The sequence below is a fragment of the Dermacentor variabilis genome, chromosome 4, assembly GCF_050947875.1.
Source record: "Dermacentor variabilis isolate Ectoservices chromosome 4, ASM5094787v1, whole genome shotgun sequence".
NCBI classification, from domain to species: Eukaryota; Metazoa; Arthropoda; class Arachnida; order Ixodida; family Ixodidae; genus Dermacentor; species Dermacentor variabilis.
The window spans coordinates 138,171,883-138,188,088 of NC_134571.1; the positions used below are offsets into that span (position 1 = coordinate 138,171,883).

The 16,206-nt window shown below is 46.7% G+C and overlaps 1 protein-coding gene across 1 annotated transcript in view; it reads right to left on the reverse strand.

The window, feature by feature from the left end:
* Positions 1 to 1,379: 1,379 nt before the first annotated feature.
* The window catches only part of LOC142578352 (fatty-acid amide hydrolase 2-like), a 35,247-nt gene continuing 20,420 nt past the window's right edge, over positions 1,380 to 16,206 (reverse strand). Inside the window, exons 4-7 of the mRNA XM_075687748.1 lie at positions 12,975 to 13,094; positions 12,323 to 12,477; positions 10,788 to 10,883; positions 1,380 to 2,326 (exon numbers count right to left, since the gene is read on the reverse strand). Coding sequence (XP_075543863.1) covers positions 1,730 to 2,326; positions 10,788 to 10,883; positions 12,323 to 12,477; positions 12,975 to 13,094 — 968 coding nt within the window. The 3' untranslated portion in view covers positions 1,380 to 1,729. The remainder of the gene's footprint in view (positions 2,327 to 10,787; positions 10,884 to 12,322; positions 12,478 to 12,974; positions 13,095 to 16,206) is intronic.

The window sequence follows — 16,206 nt, forward strand, 5'->3', positions numbered from 1 at the left end:
CTTACATCTTTATAAACGCTTATGGAAAGCTCGTGATGTAATAGAGAGTTTTAGAATAGGGTCCCCAAACGTTTTGGAGCCCCAAAGACACACCATGGACACACCGTCGAAGACACTCCGCATGTGCGAGAAGCAAACTGCGTTTGGGTTTTGCGTGGGGAACGCTATTTCACCGATTTAGCGGGAGCCCAAATAGCGGCCCCAAAAGCTTTGCGTCAGCAAATATGGCGGCACCCATCGGAGCGACGGCTCTAACCTAGCACCAAAGTGGGTTCAATTGGTGGTAACGCGTGAAGTTCGCAAGCTAGAAGAAGTGACTGCCGTTATCGCTTTCTCTCAGCTAGCGTGTGTTATGAAGATTGATTCATTAGACGCCGCTGATACCGAATTCGATTGTGGATTTCATGAATCGTACGCCACGGCTGAGGTTGGCTGGTGAAGGCACGTAAAATTGGTTTGCTCAAAACTAAGCGCAACTAATTGTTTGCTGCTTACAGAAGATCCCCTAAATTGTAGTTAAACGCGAATACACGCAAGTCAAAATTACTACTGCTATCATAAAATTTTATATTTTATTTAATTATTTCTAATAGCTTTTCTTCGACGCCGTAGTGGCGACGTCAGCGCAAGACGCTATCCGCAAACGCAAAGCCCTATTCTAAAACTCTACGCTCCTGCATGCCCCAACGCGAACACCCGCTAAGCTCTTTGGAGCCCCAAACTATTGGGGCCCCTATTCTAAAACTCTCTAATAAGTCGGAGCCAGGCGTGCCTGCACCGTCGGTCGGACGTGGGAAACAACCTCCACTGTGGAAGTAGCTGATGGTGCTAGTTAGCAATCGTTGCTTGTTGTCGTAACGTCATTATTGTAGACACTAAGTAAAGTAATATTTATCTGAAGATGCTTATATTAGTTTGGCGAATCGTGACGTAGTGCGGTATGTACTAAGGCTAATTTTCCCGTGCGGCGTCTTCTGGAGTCGAGTGGCGCGTCTTGTTGTGTAACTGACACACTTCTGGGGTGCTTTCGCTGCCACCCAGACATCTGGACTTATATACCGATGCTGTTTGTGTACACGGACGAGGTCAAAAAAAGAAAAAGGACGCGGTCTACTGCTACGTTAGTGCCGCGGCGCGTTCTAAGAGGAAGAGAGGTGCCCCACAACCAGAGGTATCACCGATTCTGGGCATTCTGACTATTTTTTGGCATTCTTGTAGATGTACACGCACTTTATGTGGGCAAATAACGTATGCAAATTGGCATTTTGTTGGCCTTCCCACTGCCTGTGCTTGAGTGTACGCCTAGCACTATGGCACTCCATAAACCCAGACATGCATTGGTAAAGATGATATTTGAAGCAAGGGACACCTGCAAGAAATTAAGCCTGAACAGCTTCGATTTCTTTTATTATTATTTCCTGCAAAACAAACCGCTAGAAATGTTAGTATTTCTGTTTAACGGTTTAAAATAGCATACAAGAGAAAATATATTTATACGCGGACGTGACGCCTAATTTTTGAAACTGTCACGTGCTTTTTACGGTGCATGTTTTCACTCCCCAGGTAAACTATGTACAAAATAATTTTCACACGTACAAGCTATTGCACCTGAGGCACCCACCTACTTTCTGATTGCGCACGCCAAGAAACAGTTTCCTGGCAATTCTCGCCAACACATAAAGCCCTCAAAAGAAGGGCCAACTATAATAAAGTGTCAGTTGCCGGGCCGTCAGACTCGCCCTTGCGGTTTCAATGAAAGATCAAATCTACCAAAGCGGTTCTCGATCTCTCTGGCGACAGCTAAGCATAGCCTGTCGTTTCCCTTCTTCGCCACCACCTGGACACACAATGGCAACTTCTCCGCTGACAGCATTACGGGGCACACTGAGACGGGCACCTTGAACAAGCTAAACAGTGCCGTCATGCCCGCCGAATCAAAGAATAGCAAGTCCTTATTCTGGAACGGGGCGGCGCTGGTGGCCGCGGGGAGGACAAGCACTCCGTTGTCTCCCAGCGCCTCCTCGAACCGGTCGCGGGCGATTTCGAAGGAGGCGATGCAGTCTGCAGCCTTCTGCCTCGAAAGGAAGCGACAAAGCTGCGCCATGCTGGAGATAGCCAACGCTGCAAGTGTGTGCCGGCCAGCTCCCACCAGGTGGCGGAACAGTTCGACTAAGATATTGAAGCCACCGGGACGGAACATCTCGGCCATAGGTCGAGGCTCCTTGATGCCAACCACGTTGAACCACATAAACATGCCAAATCGCATCTCGGGCAGATGCAGCCGATGCGCTTCGAGCCCATGCGCCCCCCTAAGGTATTGGGTCACCTGCGTAGAGTACAGAGACAAGAAAGGATATAAAAATAATGTCATGTATTTTGATTAATACAGAAATAAAAGAGAAGTTAGACTGTAAGAGAGGCACATAGTTCGGGTACACTTTGTATAACGTTTTCAAAACAAGGGTATACCATCACACTTGCTACAACACAGTGGTCCCAAGCTGAAGCGCGCGGCGAAAGTTGAGGCGACATGTTTAATTGTAGCACAGCCGTGTGGCTTGGGGTCATTTCAGTGTCTCACACGATGTACTGCCGCCACCTCAACTCACGTAATCAAGCAGCTGCGTCGCCAAACGCTGAGACGAAGACGTCTATCTTGGAACGACGCCGTCCGGTGCGAGAGGATATCGCCTTGCCTTCTTTTCACGTGCGTTGGGACATAACCACCTAGACTAGGAGAAGGCCTCGGCACTCCTCCCGTGACGTCACCACACTCAGCCCGTGCGCCTCCGCTTGAGGTGCCATCGAAAGAAATAAAAATCTCAATACTGCAGCATGTTCGATGGTATACCTCCGGAATTTATTTGCAACCAGTATAAATTTAGCACTGACATGATTTGAGGAACTAAGACAAGTTCTTTCCACGTCAACTGCGGCATTTGGAGCAAAGTTGACAATGGCCCCCATAAAACAAAATGAACTACAGAATTTCGTTCTAGAAAGTCAATGCACCGGAAAAACATCTTTCTTTTTTCAGTTTGTCACAGGCAGCCGTACAACTCATATCGCACATTTTATTTGCCATTGGTTTCCACTATCACAGAAGGACATTCGAACACACAACACTCACATCAATAAAATAGGACATACATCAACCTCACTAACTTAATACGAAAAATCTGTTAACTTCACAATGCTGAATAATTTTATAAATTTCCAGAGAAGTCAAGACAACATAACACACAGTTCATATATTGTATGTATTGTAGCATACACATTCGCGAAAACAGCAGACATCGTTTTCACTTGAGGGTAATCAACTTTCTCTTTTTCCCAGTATTCTTTTCTTTGTTCATCTTGTCGTTCTTGAAGGCTGCGTAATTCTTCAGCAGAGTGTTTACTGCTGGATTAAGGATGTTCTTTAACATTGACTCTTGACTATGACAACTTGCACAAGTGTCAGTCTTCACTGTCACAGAGCAAATACTTCATCGCACTTAGAAGTGCAGCTCTCTGATTACTCTCTGCATGAAACGTATTCTCATATTCTTTGCCTGTAATATGTTCTAGCACAATCTTGGTGCACAGCACCACATGAACGACACATGACCGTGGAAATTTCAAGCCGCCTCTCCTCATATTACCAATCAGCACATGCTCACTGCGTTCAAGCTCTCTCTCAGTAATTGTGAATAAATCACAGCAGTCATTGCAAGGCTGGTGCTTCAAAGCAGCATAGGCACAGTAGCCAGCGATATACACCAATGCCTCCATGTCTTCCCGGGGCTTCTTTAGGTCACAGCTTCTTAGCTCTATGTTACATTTGTCAATCAGCATTTCAGCACACGTCTCTTTGCAAGTCAGTGGATGCTGGCATATCTGGCTAGATCAGTGTGTTCTGGAGGCGGTTTTTTGCCTCAGCTTCAAATACCTGTGTGATCGACACATTGTAATGGGACCCATACAGTTTCCGGTACTTTCCAAACCGAGCTTCGAGGGGATCAGTTTGAAATTTTCCAAGGAGAACGTACGTAAAACCGAGCTCCTCTAAACAATATCTTGACACCTCGATCAAGGCGTATGCGGAAAGCCAGAGAGCTGAGTGGGTCTCGTTTGTCAACGCATCTGTATGCACACCTACCTTTCCAGTCATCGAGCCAGGTAACAAACGTGTCGAAAAACTGCAGCTGCTCACCATTGATTTCACGTACCGGCTCTTGCCACACATCTCTCATTTTGTGTCCCTTAGGGGGAGTCTTGACGTGGACGATGCTCCACTATCGCACATTTAGGTCAATGCTATCTGCAGTACCATCTGCAAGCGCCAGATGCAGGGTTTCGTCTCTTATCCTCAAAGACGATGAAACAACAGAGTTAAAAATTTGCAGAGCAAGTTTTACGTTCTGCCATTCAATATTTGTAGGATTTAATGCTTTATACGTTAGCCCAAAAGCCACTTTCACATTATTAGTTTGTTCAGCCTTATGAAGCTTTCTGAGTGATGTGAATGAAGCACCCTCCATGTTCTTACTTTCTGTGGTTCCACAAGGGAAAGGTGGGTAATATAGACATTTGTAAGGATATTTTGGTTTAGCCATTGTTTCTGATACATTTCAGCAAATTAACAGAGTCAACAATATGAAAGAGTGGCTGCTGCGGATTAGCTGGATGGGGGTAAACAATTTCGAGCTTCTGGGCCTCACTGAACATAGCCATTACTTTCCGGTTCATGGAATTATTGCCTGTGATGACTGCAACGATATGAAGGTTCGCTTCTTCAAGTCTCAAGACTACTTTTTTACAGTTTCATGTAGTTCCTCTGCAGTAATTCTTGATACTGGAATTATGTGTGCAACATCTTTGAACGGTGACAGGAGAGACTGCACCATAAATACATGCGCTCTTTTAGCAGGTTCAGAACAGTTTTCTGCAGCCCCTGTGATTCTGCCACCCTTGTATTCAAAGAACTGCTGTAAGTGTATTTCATCTGCCATTAATGTTGCATTTCTTTCATGAGCTTTCAGCAGACTTGATCTCCTTTTCATATATCTTAGGAAGCCCTCTTCATTTTGCTGCTTTAAAAGACTAACATTGTGTGCGCCACAGACACGCTTGATTGTAGGCAACACTAACTTTCCACTTCTCTTCAAAAACTTGCAGCCATGCGGTGAAATAGTGTACAAAAGGCTGCACAACACCAAAAGTTCCGCAGAGTACCAAGCAGCATTATTCCTCATGATGAGATGACACTGTTCTTTGAGGGACATCACAGCGCCCACCTTTTCGTCCTCAAGAAGGTCTCCACTTGAAATGTCATCAAGAAGTGAGATCACCAATTTCAGTGCAGCCTTTCCTTTGTCCACTTGCTGTGGATATCCTTTAGTGCAGTGGTCCTCGACATTAGCGAAGAGCTGAACAAGCACGTGGACATCGTGGATATGATCCGGAATCTCAATACACTTGTCAGATGTAAGGTGAGCACCTCTCCAAAACACACGCACAGACATATCCGACGACACAGTCACTGACACCAAAATATCGGGGGCATCTGTTGTCCCTTTGATGTGAGCAAAGATCATGCAGCTGTCGCAAGGTACCGCTGTCCAAAACCTTTCTCTCCTAGCTTGTGCAGGCGTGAACTGATGTCTTGGAGGCTGTTAACTTTGTTTTCTCGTTCCTCATTTTCATGCGCTAAAGCTGACTGATTTAAGGCCCTTTGAAGCTGTTCGTTCTCCACACGTGTTCGCTTTGCATCAGGGTGTTCACTCGACTGGCGAGAATCCGAAATATATTGCAGGCAGTCGGGAAAGATCGTTGGAATAGCATCAGGCGTAAGCTGCGTGAGCTTCATTTGAACCTCGATGGTCCGTCCGTCGCATTGCGTGTATTTTGATGTTGTACGTAGCTGCTCGGGCTTGAAATGCCGTTCACAAACCTGCGAAACAGCCAGCGCCGTCGTATTATGAACACGCCTTGACGCCTGCAAAACTGTGACATACGCCTACAGATCTAAGCGCGAGATCTGTGAAAAGCGCATTTTACTGACCCATGAGCGATTCAACGAATGAATATACACACACCATCGCAAACGCACGCGAGTCCACGCGGTTTAGACGTGCAAATAAATGATCACGTGAAAACGTATCTATATAACGATGGAATATCGTAGTTAGCACTAATACACTTTCATTGTACATTGTTTATACAAATCATCACTGCACGAATTGAAAAGCGAGACAACACTTACCAGTGGATCTTTCAGTTTTCCAAACTCGACATCGTCCCGTCGCACTGCCCGCTGCCATTTTTTCCTTCGTTCGGGATCACTTGGGAACCCAAACAGCCTGCCCTTTGGCACGTTATGGTAGTTTCCTCTACAGTTCCGCACACAACATCGGCCCATGACATTGAACAGACCGTACGTGTACACAGAGGAAATGCAAAAAAGCGAACCACATGCAGCGACGTCATCCTGCGGTGTCTCGACGGCGCAGGATATGCACGTCACGTGTGTCGCGTATGGATGAATGGATGGATGTTATGAGCGTCCCCTTTGGACCGGGACGCTGGGTTGCGCCACCAAGCTCTTGCTATTATACTTCCTAATGTCCTACCTAGGTTACACAATGAAAAAAGAAAAAAAACACTATGAACTATCACGCCCAAATTTTCTGATCCCCAATCGCGAACTGTGCTTTTGTACGTCTCCGTCTTTTGTCGTTTCCCTACATTTCTTCTACCAATCCTCCAATCGCCTCTTACTAATGTCTATTGCGGACATGTCTGCGTTACCACTGCTCCCGCTGAACCCAAGGGCTTCAAGGAGACCAGTGGTGCCTAAATCAAGCGCTGGGTAGACGCCTTCACATTCTAATAGAACATGCTCCACAGTTTCCCTAGCTTTACCGCAGCAAGCACATGCTTCTTCATTCTTATATCTCGCTTTATAGGTGCGTATTCTAAGGCATCGCGATCTCGCTTCGAAAAGTAATGAGGTTCCCTTTGAGTTATCATAAATTGTTTCTTTCCTGATTTCGTCTTTTCCTCTTCAGTAATTACTCATGGCAGGTTTCCTTTCCATTGCCGCCACCCATGAGATTATTTCAGCCTTTCTGACTTTCAGCTTGACCGTCTTTGTTGTTGTGTTGCCCACCCTACAGGTCGCATACTTGCTGGTAAGCTTCCTAGTTCTTTTCCTCCACTGTGAGCTTCCCTTACTTCAAAACTAGTCCAGCCCATATCACCCTGCACAGCTTCATTTGTAGTCTCCCCGTGAGCGCCCAATGCGAGACGATCCACTGACCTTTGGTTCCCGTCGAGTCCTGATTGTGCCTCTGATTTAAAGCAAACAACCGCATTTCTGAAAGTAAGTCCTGGAACCGTTGCACCTTTCCACATACCTCGGAGGACCTCGTACCTATTGTATCCCCATAGCACTCTGTGCTTCATTATGGCTGAATTTCTCTTCCCCTTTACTGTTATGGTTTTTTCCTGTGTACATATATCTATTGCCTTCGCTTATCCATATACCAAGGTATTTACATTCTGTTACCCGAGGTATTTCTTGGCCCTCTATCTCCACCGTCTGTTCACTGTTTTACTGAATGCCATAACACCTGATTTTCTAACACTAAATTTCAAACTTAAATTGTTGCCTTCCTGTCCACAGATATTAGCCAGACGTTGCAAATCAGTTTGCTTGTTAGCTAGCAACACAATGTCGTCTGCATAAAATAAACCTGGGAGTTGCTGTTCTACTACTGTACTCGCCTGTTTGTACAAGAGACTAAACCCGATATTACTTCCTTCTAGCGCCCTCTCCATCCTCACCATGTACATTATAAACAACAGCGGGGATAAAGGGCAGCACCCCTGCCTCAGTCCCTTGTTGATATGAACTTTCTCCTCGCTCCTCAACCCTTCCCATTCAACGCGAACGGTATTTTCTAGGTAAACCTCTCTCAAAAGCTGTAGACAATCGCTACCTAAGCCTTCCCCTTCCAGAATATCCCACAAAATGTTGCGGCCTACGTTGTCGTAGGCTCCTGTAATGTCTAAAAAGGCCACATACAGGGGTCTGCTTTCTGCTTTTGATATTTCAATACACTGAGTAAGAACAAACAAGTTATCATCCAAGCGCCTACCTATTCTGAAGCCATTCTGAAGCTCTCCCAAAATGCACCTAGAGCACCTAGAACCTAGCGCCATCTGATGCTCAAGGGTGACACCACGCCCAGTGGAACAGCTAGGGCAGAGGGGGGTGACGTCAGAGGATAGTTGCGGGTGAGCGCGGAGGTCTACTCCTAGTCAAGGTGGTTCTGGTTGGGAGCGGCGGCAGAAAATCGCTCACATCACCGAGGCAGCTGACACCTCATCAACGGCGCCAACGTAAAAAGATATTTGAAGAATACGAGAGTCACTGTCCTACCTGCGGTGAGCGTGTCAGCACAAAATAATCGCCAAAACGTGCGAGTTTCCGAGGTAATCGAATGAAGTCATGCAAGTCGCTGAGAGATTGCCGCCACTTGTGCCGTTGCTCTCCGCAGTACCCGAAAAAATTCGAAAGCCTAGACAGAAAGTGCCTAAACGAAAGTAGCGAGAGAGGGGAGACCCTCAAGAGCGTTGTGAGAGAGGGGAGGTATTGTCGCACCTACATTAAAAATGGCGCTAGTTGTTTTCGTTGCTGCGGAAGCGGCTGGGGTAACTGAAATACTCTCTCGCGGGTTAGCGCCTTGATACCATCGGCAAGACAAAGTCACGGCCGCCTAAATCGCCACGCGCCTCGATCTGAAGCTGCCGTGGGGAACATATGAAAGCTTCTCCGCTAATCCTCATGGTTCTGCTAGCAGTACCAGCGAACAAAGCAGATAGGTACGCGTGTATTCAAAAGATTGAGCAAACGTTTGCCAGCACCGGGTTCGAAAAGAACTGTAGTCACTGGTTATGTGCCACTCTTCCATGAGCCCATCTGACACGAACGTATGTCCCTGGGCATGGTTCGGATGTGTGCCACTAGGTATGTGCCGCTTATCAATGAGTCATTGACGCCGACGTGGGTGACTGGATATGTGACTCTTGGTATGTGCAGCTTATCAATGAGTCGTGAGAAAATGTTCCAAAAGCCAGGGGAACTCATGCTTCAAAGTGTTGTTTTCACTGGGTTTACTCAACAAAGGATAACAAAAAACATAGACGTTTCGCCACCTATGCGGGTGGCATCGTCAGTACATAAATGGCAACAAATGAGAAATACATCCTATTTATCATAACAAAAAACATAGACGTTTCGCCACCTATGCGGGTGGCATCGTCAGTACAGTACAGATAAATAGGATGTATTTCTCATTTGTTGCCATTTATGTACTGACGAGGCCACCCGCATAGGTGGCGAAACGTCTATGTTTTTTGTTATTCTTCGTTGAGTAAAGCCAGTGAAAACAACACTTTGAAGTATCAATGAGTCATTGACGCCAACGTGGGTCACTGGATATGTGACACTAGGAATGTACTACTTATCTGTGAGTCATTGACGCCGACGTGGGTCACTGGATATGTAACAGTAGGCATGTGCCGCTTATCAATGAGCCATTGACGCCAACGTGGGTCACTAGATATATAACACTAGGTATGTACTACTTATCTATGAGTCATTGACGCCGACGTGGGTGACTGGATATGTGACTCTTGGTATGTGCAGCTTATCAATGAGTCATTGACGCCAACGTGGGTCACTGGATATGTAACACTAGGTATGTACTACTTATCTATGAGTCATTGACGCCGACGTGGGTCACTGGATATGTAACAGTAGGTATGTGCCGCTTATCAATGAGTCATTGGCACCTACATGAGTCACTGGGTATGTGCCACTCTTCAAGGACACAGAAACATTCCCTAAAGTTTATCTGGTGCTAAGACGAATCAATCCCACACCATGAGCAACCAGACAATTTTGTCTGAATATATATTTACATAGAAGCTACCCACGAACGTCGTGGCGTGGCCGCTAAATTTCCCATGCAGCGTGTCCATAGGGAAGTGCGAGTGATATAGATACACCCCGCATACACCCCGCATAGATGACGTGCTTCGGTAGTGGCAATAGGTTGTCCCTGTCGCTGCGTTGCTTCCATGCTAATCGCATTCACCTCGATATTCAGCTCGAGATGAGCTCTACCGTAATTTTTTACTTGGTTGAGGCGGCGTTCTCATTAAACTGCACATGTCAATGAAGTTTGCGGATTCACTGAGCAAATATATACAACGCGATGCGCAAACATTCCTCACACTCCTCGTAGAGTTCTCGACAACTGGGCGTGGCCTGCATGGGTTGTTTGGCAATGAATTACGGTGCTTGATTAAGGTAGTCGTTTCCTGATAAATTCGTTTTTTAGATGCGGGGAACTTTTTTAAGTTGCCTAGAATTTTTCGAGATTCCGTTCAGAACCACTTCAGTTTCTCAGTTTTCCGAATGAGCAGGTAAGAGCTTCTCACGCTCAATTGGTAGTCTCAAGGTGTGTCGAAGAATCAGGAAGGGGGGCGGGGGCTATTAGCACGTAAAAGCAGTTTTTAGGCGATATCCACGCGTTACGCACAGACGTAAACACGTAGTTCCTCGCGGACATCGCAAAACACCAGCCACACTATGTGTGCTTCAATGAATGTCCGCCAGGGGGCGATTCCGCTCGATCTCGTGGCATATGCCCATAGAAACAGAACACCTTTGTCATTTTCTTTCTAATGACATGTTCAAAGTGACAGGGTGCAGAGTTTATGAAAGCACTGACCCGTCTAACTGCTTGGCGAGCCTCAGAGGTCACACGGCTGATGTAAAAGCTTTCTTCTGTATCCATGTAATACAGCTTCAGCGTCTTCAGATTTACCTGAAGAGAAAAAAAATATTGTTTGCATTTCTGCAGTGCAGCGATCTATCTTTTATTAAGGACGGCGCCCCGGTGAAGCAATAGTGCATTCCTATATAAAAGCAACTCGCGTCAATCTTATCAGTATTCACGAGGAAATGGATAGAAATGAACTGCGATTGATTTAGCAAGTTCTCCGCATTCATGTTCTCATTGTCTTGAAATCATGGGGCTGAACTTTTTCACCGTGCCTCAAGATTTGCATCTTGAAGGCTGCTTCTTTAGGTTGACTTAATCGATATATTGGGATAAATTAGTTGCCGGGAGGAAAAGAAAGCTAGCTACGCTAATATCGTACTCGTTCCTCTACTTATGAAATAAAGCATTTTTCGGGGATCATTCATAAACATTTATTGCGAAAGCAATACTGCTTGAGGTTTCCGCTCAAGGCCGTCGTCCCGGAGAATCCACCATTGACCTTTAGCGTGACGTATGTGTGACGTCATACCAGCTGTGGGAAAAGCGGGGCCCCAACTCGGCTCGTCGCGATCGTCCCAGCGAATCCTCCTCGGTATGTCGGATGATGTGTATAAGGTAAAGCCGCAACGATGTGCTGCAGCTAAGAAGCGGCGGCGTGCGGAAGAAGCGGATGAAGAGCGGGGACAACGTTTAGCTAAACGGCGTGCACATTATGTAGCCAGGCGAATGCGCTCAACATCTCTTGATCTGGGTGCATCTACAAGTATCATGCATACTCTCAATGCTGACGCGACTTTGGCGACACCTGATCGTTCGACAGCAAGCCTTATGGATGCTTTAAATGGCGACGAGACTGCATCTACACGTTCGATGAGCAGTATGGAACTCTACGACCTGAACAGAAGATTGCTTTCGCAATCCACTAGGCTTAGCCAAGCTAACCCTCTGCCAATTTTTTTTTTCGATATGGAATTTTATCTTCTTTCTTTTTTTTTGTCCCCTCTACATAAATATTTGCGTTCGATCAGCACTTTTCTAAAGCTTCTAGTAGACAGCCGGAGTTATACAGAAATTACCTTGCTGAAAAAAAAAACAGCAAATTACATTATCTTCTTGCTCATAGTAGTTTTGAAGAGTTACTGATCGGGTAAGTATGTTTCTTTTTCTATACAAAACCTTGGCTCATTTGCGTTCGGCGTTCATCCCGTAAAGAATAACAACGAATTAAAGCACAAAAATTTTTCTCCACTTGTCTGCATGTTCGATCAGCGCTCTTTCATTGCTTTGAAGTAGCTGGCTTGTTTCATAGTAAACTCTAGAAAAAATATTTGTATACCCTAACACACTGACAACTGCGTGTATTTCTTCCACGAAATGAGGCTGTGTATTGTTCGCATTGCTCACCGTTGTGTCCATTATGTGCTCAATAACTGTGACTCGTTCACTCGCTCTACAACAGCACCCCATAGAATCGTACACACCTGTTCATTTAGTCTAAGCCCGCTGGTCGCACTTCCTGCCAGAACGTTGAGCATCAGCGGCAAATCCTCCGCGAACCTGGCCATGGGACCCACGCAGTTGAACTCCTCCAGATTTTCTCCAACATCTGGCAGCAGGCCAGTGTTGGGCACCGCTCCTGAGGTTAACGTGAGAAAGACCCGAGGTCAGCATAACAACGGTAGCGCCATCATCGCCTCCATCTAACCCCAATTTTGGCAAGTACAAAGTATTGCCTCTAACAGCGAAAGCGTGATTGGAGGAAGCTCAGGGCTGAATTGCGAGCACAAGAAAGCATTAAGTAATTTGCAAGGGGGAGGGAAAGGGTGAAGAAGTTGTAGATTTATGGTATGTTATGATGCTAATAATCAACCCCTTCACTAACGAAATATGTATTCGTTTTCAGAGTCATTTTAATTCAAACCTTCTTGTGCCACAAACGTTTGCCGAAACCTCTACACACCGGCGTTCTTGCCCACGGGCGCCGTCAAAATGTCGTAGGTGAGGTTTGGAATTTAATATAATACCACTTTGCGCTCATGAAGACGGTGTCATAGTCAATTTACTATCATGGTGGGCCGAAGAAAAGAGATTACTGAGTTCATAAATTCGGAAAGCTCGATGTATAGTTTTCACCGGCTGTTGGCTTGTGGCCGAAAACCCCGCAGTAGGCGGCTGGTACTCGCACGCTTCCAGCGATGTCTGTGCCTAGGCCAATCAGTGAGCCAGCTGCAGCCAGGAGGCTTCCCTCTCCACCTGCGGAGGAAGGAAAAAATGTTTTTGTAAATCTGGTAGGCCGTGTATCAGGGACGCAGCCGCAGTTGGGTGAATGAAACGTCATCTGTGTGCATGCTTCAGAGGGTGCATGGGGGCTATATGTGGTAGAGAAATGACGTAACCAAGCAGACAACTTACGCTTTTAAGCATTAAAATGCTTACATGCTTAACGTAGGCTACAGCTAGTAAGGCCCTTACAAAATAACTGCAATCGTGCTCACACCCTACGCGCAGTGGGCCCGTTTGCTTTGCAGAGGGTGTTTGGGCAATAGGGGGGAACACAGCGGCGTCATAAACGAGCAAGCCTGGAATATCAGCAATTGGAAGCCTTTTAACTCCTGATTAGCAGCACTTTGAGTTAGATGGATTATGCAAAAATGGAAGAACGAGATATATAAATCCCGACAGCTTCCTCGTTTCACGCCAGTTTACTAGCTTCCACAGGGGGACAGGCTATCGGTGGCACGCATGCCTCAGGTTGACCTTCCTTGGTTAAGCGGCCAAATGTCAGGGCTCGTTCCTGTGAACCCAGTTCTGTCTCATGCCAGTTATGCTACTCGGCATGTGCCATTGCTTATATGCCGCTTTTGAAGGAACCTCCTTAACGTATACTGATGTCCCTGGGTGTTATTGTGACTGGCGGTTCTTCTGGACAAAAGGTGCTCCACCAGCGAGCTTGCAGCTACGGAATGCCATCCTCGCATCGTAGTTTTTTCGACGCCAAAGTGCTGGCGACGAAACCACTGCCAACTCATGATGATTGACAGCGACTGTGTGCCGCGACCCAGAGCTGACACCTGGATCGTCACAGCTGGTGTGACAACCCAGAGCTGACGAACGAGAAGAGTTCTGAAACCCCAAACTGCAGTGGGTACTCAGCCATGTGCGTATCAAAACGGCAACGCCAGTCTGTGTGCTTCACTCGAAGCAGCAGCGCAATCCCGGCCACGGTGGCCACATTTCGATGGGGGTGAAATGCGAAACACCGGTGTACTTAGATTTAAGTGTACGTTAAAGAACCCCAGGTGGTCCAAATTTCCGGAGTCCCCCACTACGGCGTTCCTCATAATCAGATCGTGGTTTTGGCAAGTAAAACCCAGTAATTTCATTATAATTAAAGCACCATCGCCCCCCTGTGCAACGATGGGGCCGTGCGCAGACTATGACAGGAAGACAGAGAACCTGTCTTTAAGGTGGAAACAACCGTCACATTCTTTGGATGCGGTGGCGGCAGTCAAGACGAAAATCAGTACAAGCTGGCCCTTACAGAGAGCCTACTAATTGCTGCAATGACTCAACGCTGACAACTTCCGTGGAAGAGTGCCGAACCCAGTTTCATCTGAAATTGCCTCTTTATTGAATCGAGGGCCAGTCGAAGATTGGACACCAGAGGTGGAGTCCGGCGGTGCGGTGCGACGCCATAGGCGGGGATTTTGTCGACTCTGCGACAATCTATTGGCCGATAGAAGGACATTCAATTCCCAAGTCGAGCGAAAGATGGAAATCAAGTGCTTAAATAGCGGAGCTTGAGTGTTGTGTGGGGAGTGCTCGGACATGTAAAGACTTTCGCATGTAATGCACTCCGAGAATCATGGAGCCATTCTTGCAAACCATCATCATGTAAATTTGTACACAAAACTTTATTTTCTCATCGCTCGGACGTCGTGCAAGACCTGTCTTTCGACCGGCACCAGGCACGTAACCAGCGCGGAACCTTTTAGATCGCTCGGACCCAGAACATCCCAACACAATGTGTGACAGGGTATGCGCTGTAAGAGTTGGGGTTGGGCATGAAATAAGTCGTAGCTGACCGATGCCGTCGTCCGACTCATCCACGCTGAGGACGTTGTTGAAGGGAGGGACTTGTTCTCGTCGAGAACGAGGAATATGGGATTTATTTGCAATATCTACGCGAAAGGTGGAGAACGTTACATTTCATCAGTTTAGCATGACTAAAAGAATGCACACTGAAGAGCCGACAACGGCTGCTCAAAAACACTGTGTCCTCCATAGATCCCTAGGTGAGGGAAAACTACCGTTCAACCTTCGACCAATGGGAGCGTCCAAAGTCATTGCTGTCAACCCGCCTTTGAGGGAGGGCTCACGCACTCACTCCCGCACTTTCGTTTCACTGAACACACCAAGGTGAGAGGGTTCTTGAAGACAGGGGTCTCGACCCGAGCAGGCGCTCCTTGATCCCAGAGCTGACCCCGCAGTCAGTAGCCGCCGCGTCTGTCCATTGATTGTGACGACCTCCGGGGCCCGTGGGAAAGCAGCGCGAAAACATCAGCTTCCAGGACTTCCCCCGCTCCAAGCAAACCGTGAAGACGGCAGCGAATCAACTAACAACACTCGGCCCGCTGAACGTGGCTAGACATGCCGGCGCCGTCGGGCTGTTCACGGTGTGCTTTTACAAAGCGAGTCGTCGCAGCGTGCTGGGGAGGGTTCAGGGGTCGCTTCTCAGAAGATCGCCAGCCCGCGCAGGCCGATCGTAACAGCACCCAGGATTTCGGTACATTGGAGTTACTGTATACGGAGCCTGTACAGTAACTCTACAGGACATGTACACGTCGCACCATTTCTCAGTGCACCCTGCCGTAACTGAATGAGAAAAGGACGAAAAAATTATACCTCATGAAGCAAATTAATTATAAAAAATTGCTAGAGACCTACTGGGGCCTTCTGGTGAAATTCCAGTAGCGTGCTACGAAGCGCGTAGGTTCCTAAGACATATAAATAGAGCATATGGGAAAGTCCCATAGGCTGTAGCATGGCCGTCCGTAAATGTTCCCAGAATTCTTTATGAATGGAAAACCTGATTCGAACCGATGAGTGGTATGACTGTTAACAAATATTAACAGTATATGAATTATGGCGGGAGTCCTCTGATCACATCAAGTGCGTACAATTAAAAAGAGGACAGAAATGGTAACACCTTCTGAGCCTTTTTTTTCTTTTCTCATAGTGACCAGACGAAAATTGTACGTGTGCCGAAGACAACTATATAAGACGAGAAGACACCATTCAACTGCTGTTTTACGCGATCTACAAATCCATCTCCATTTTTACGGTATACCCGTTATAGGACAGA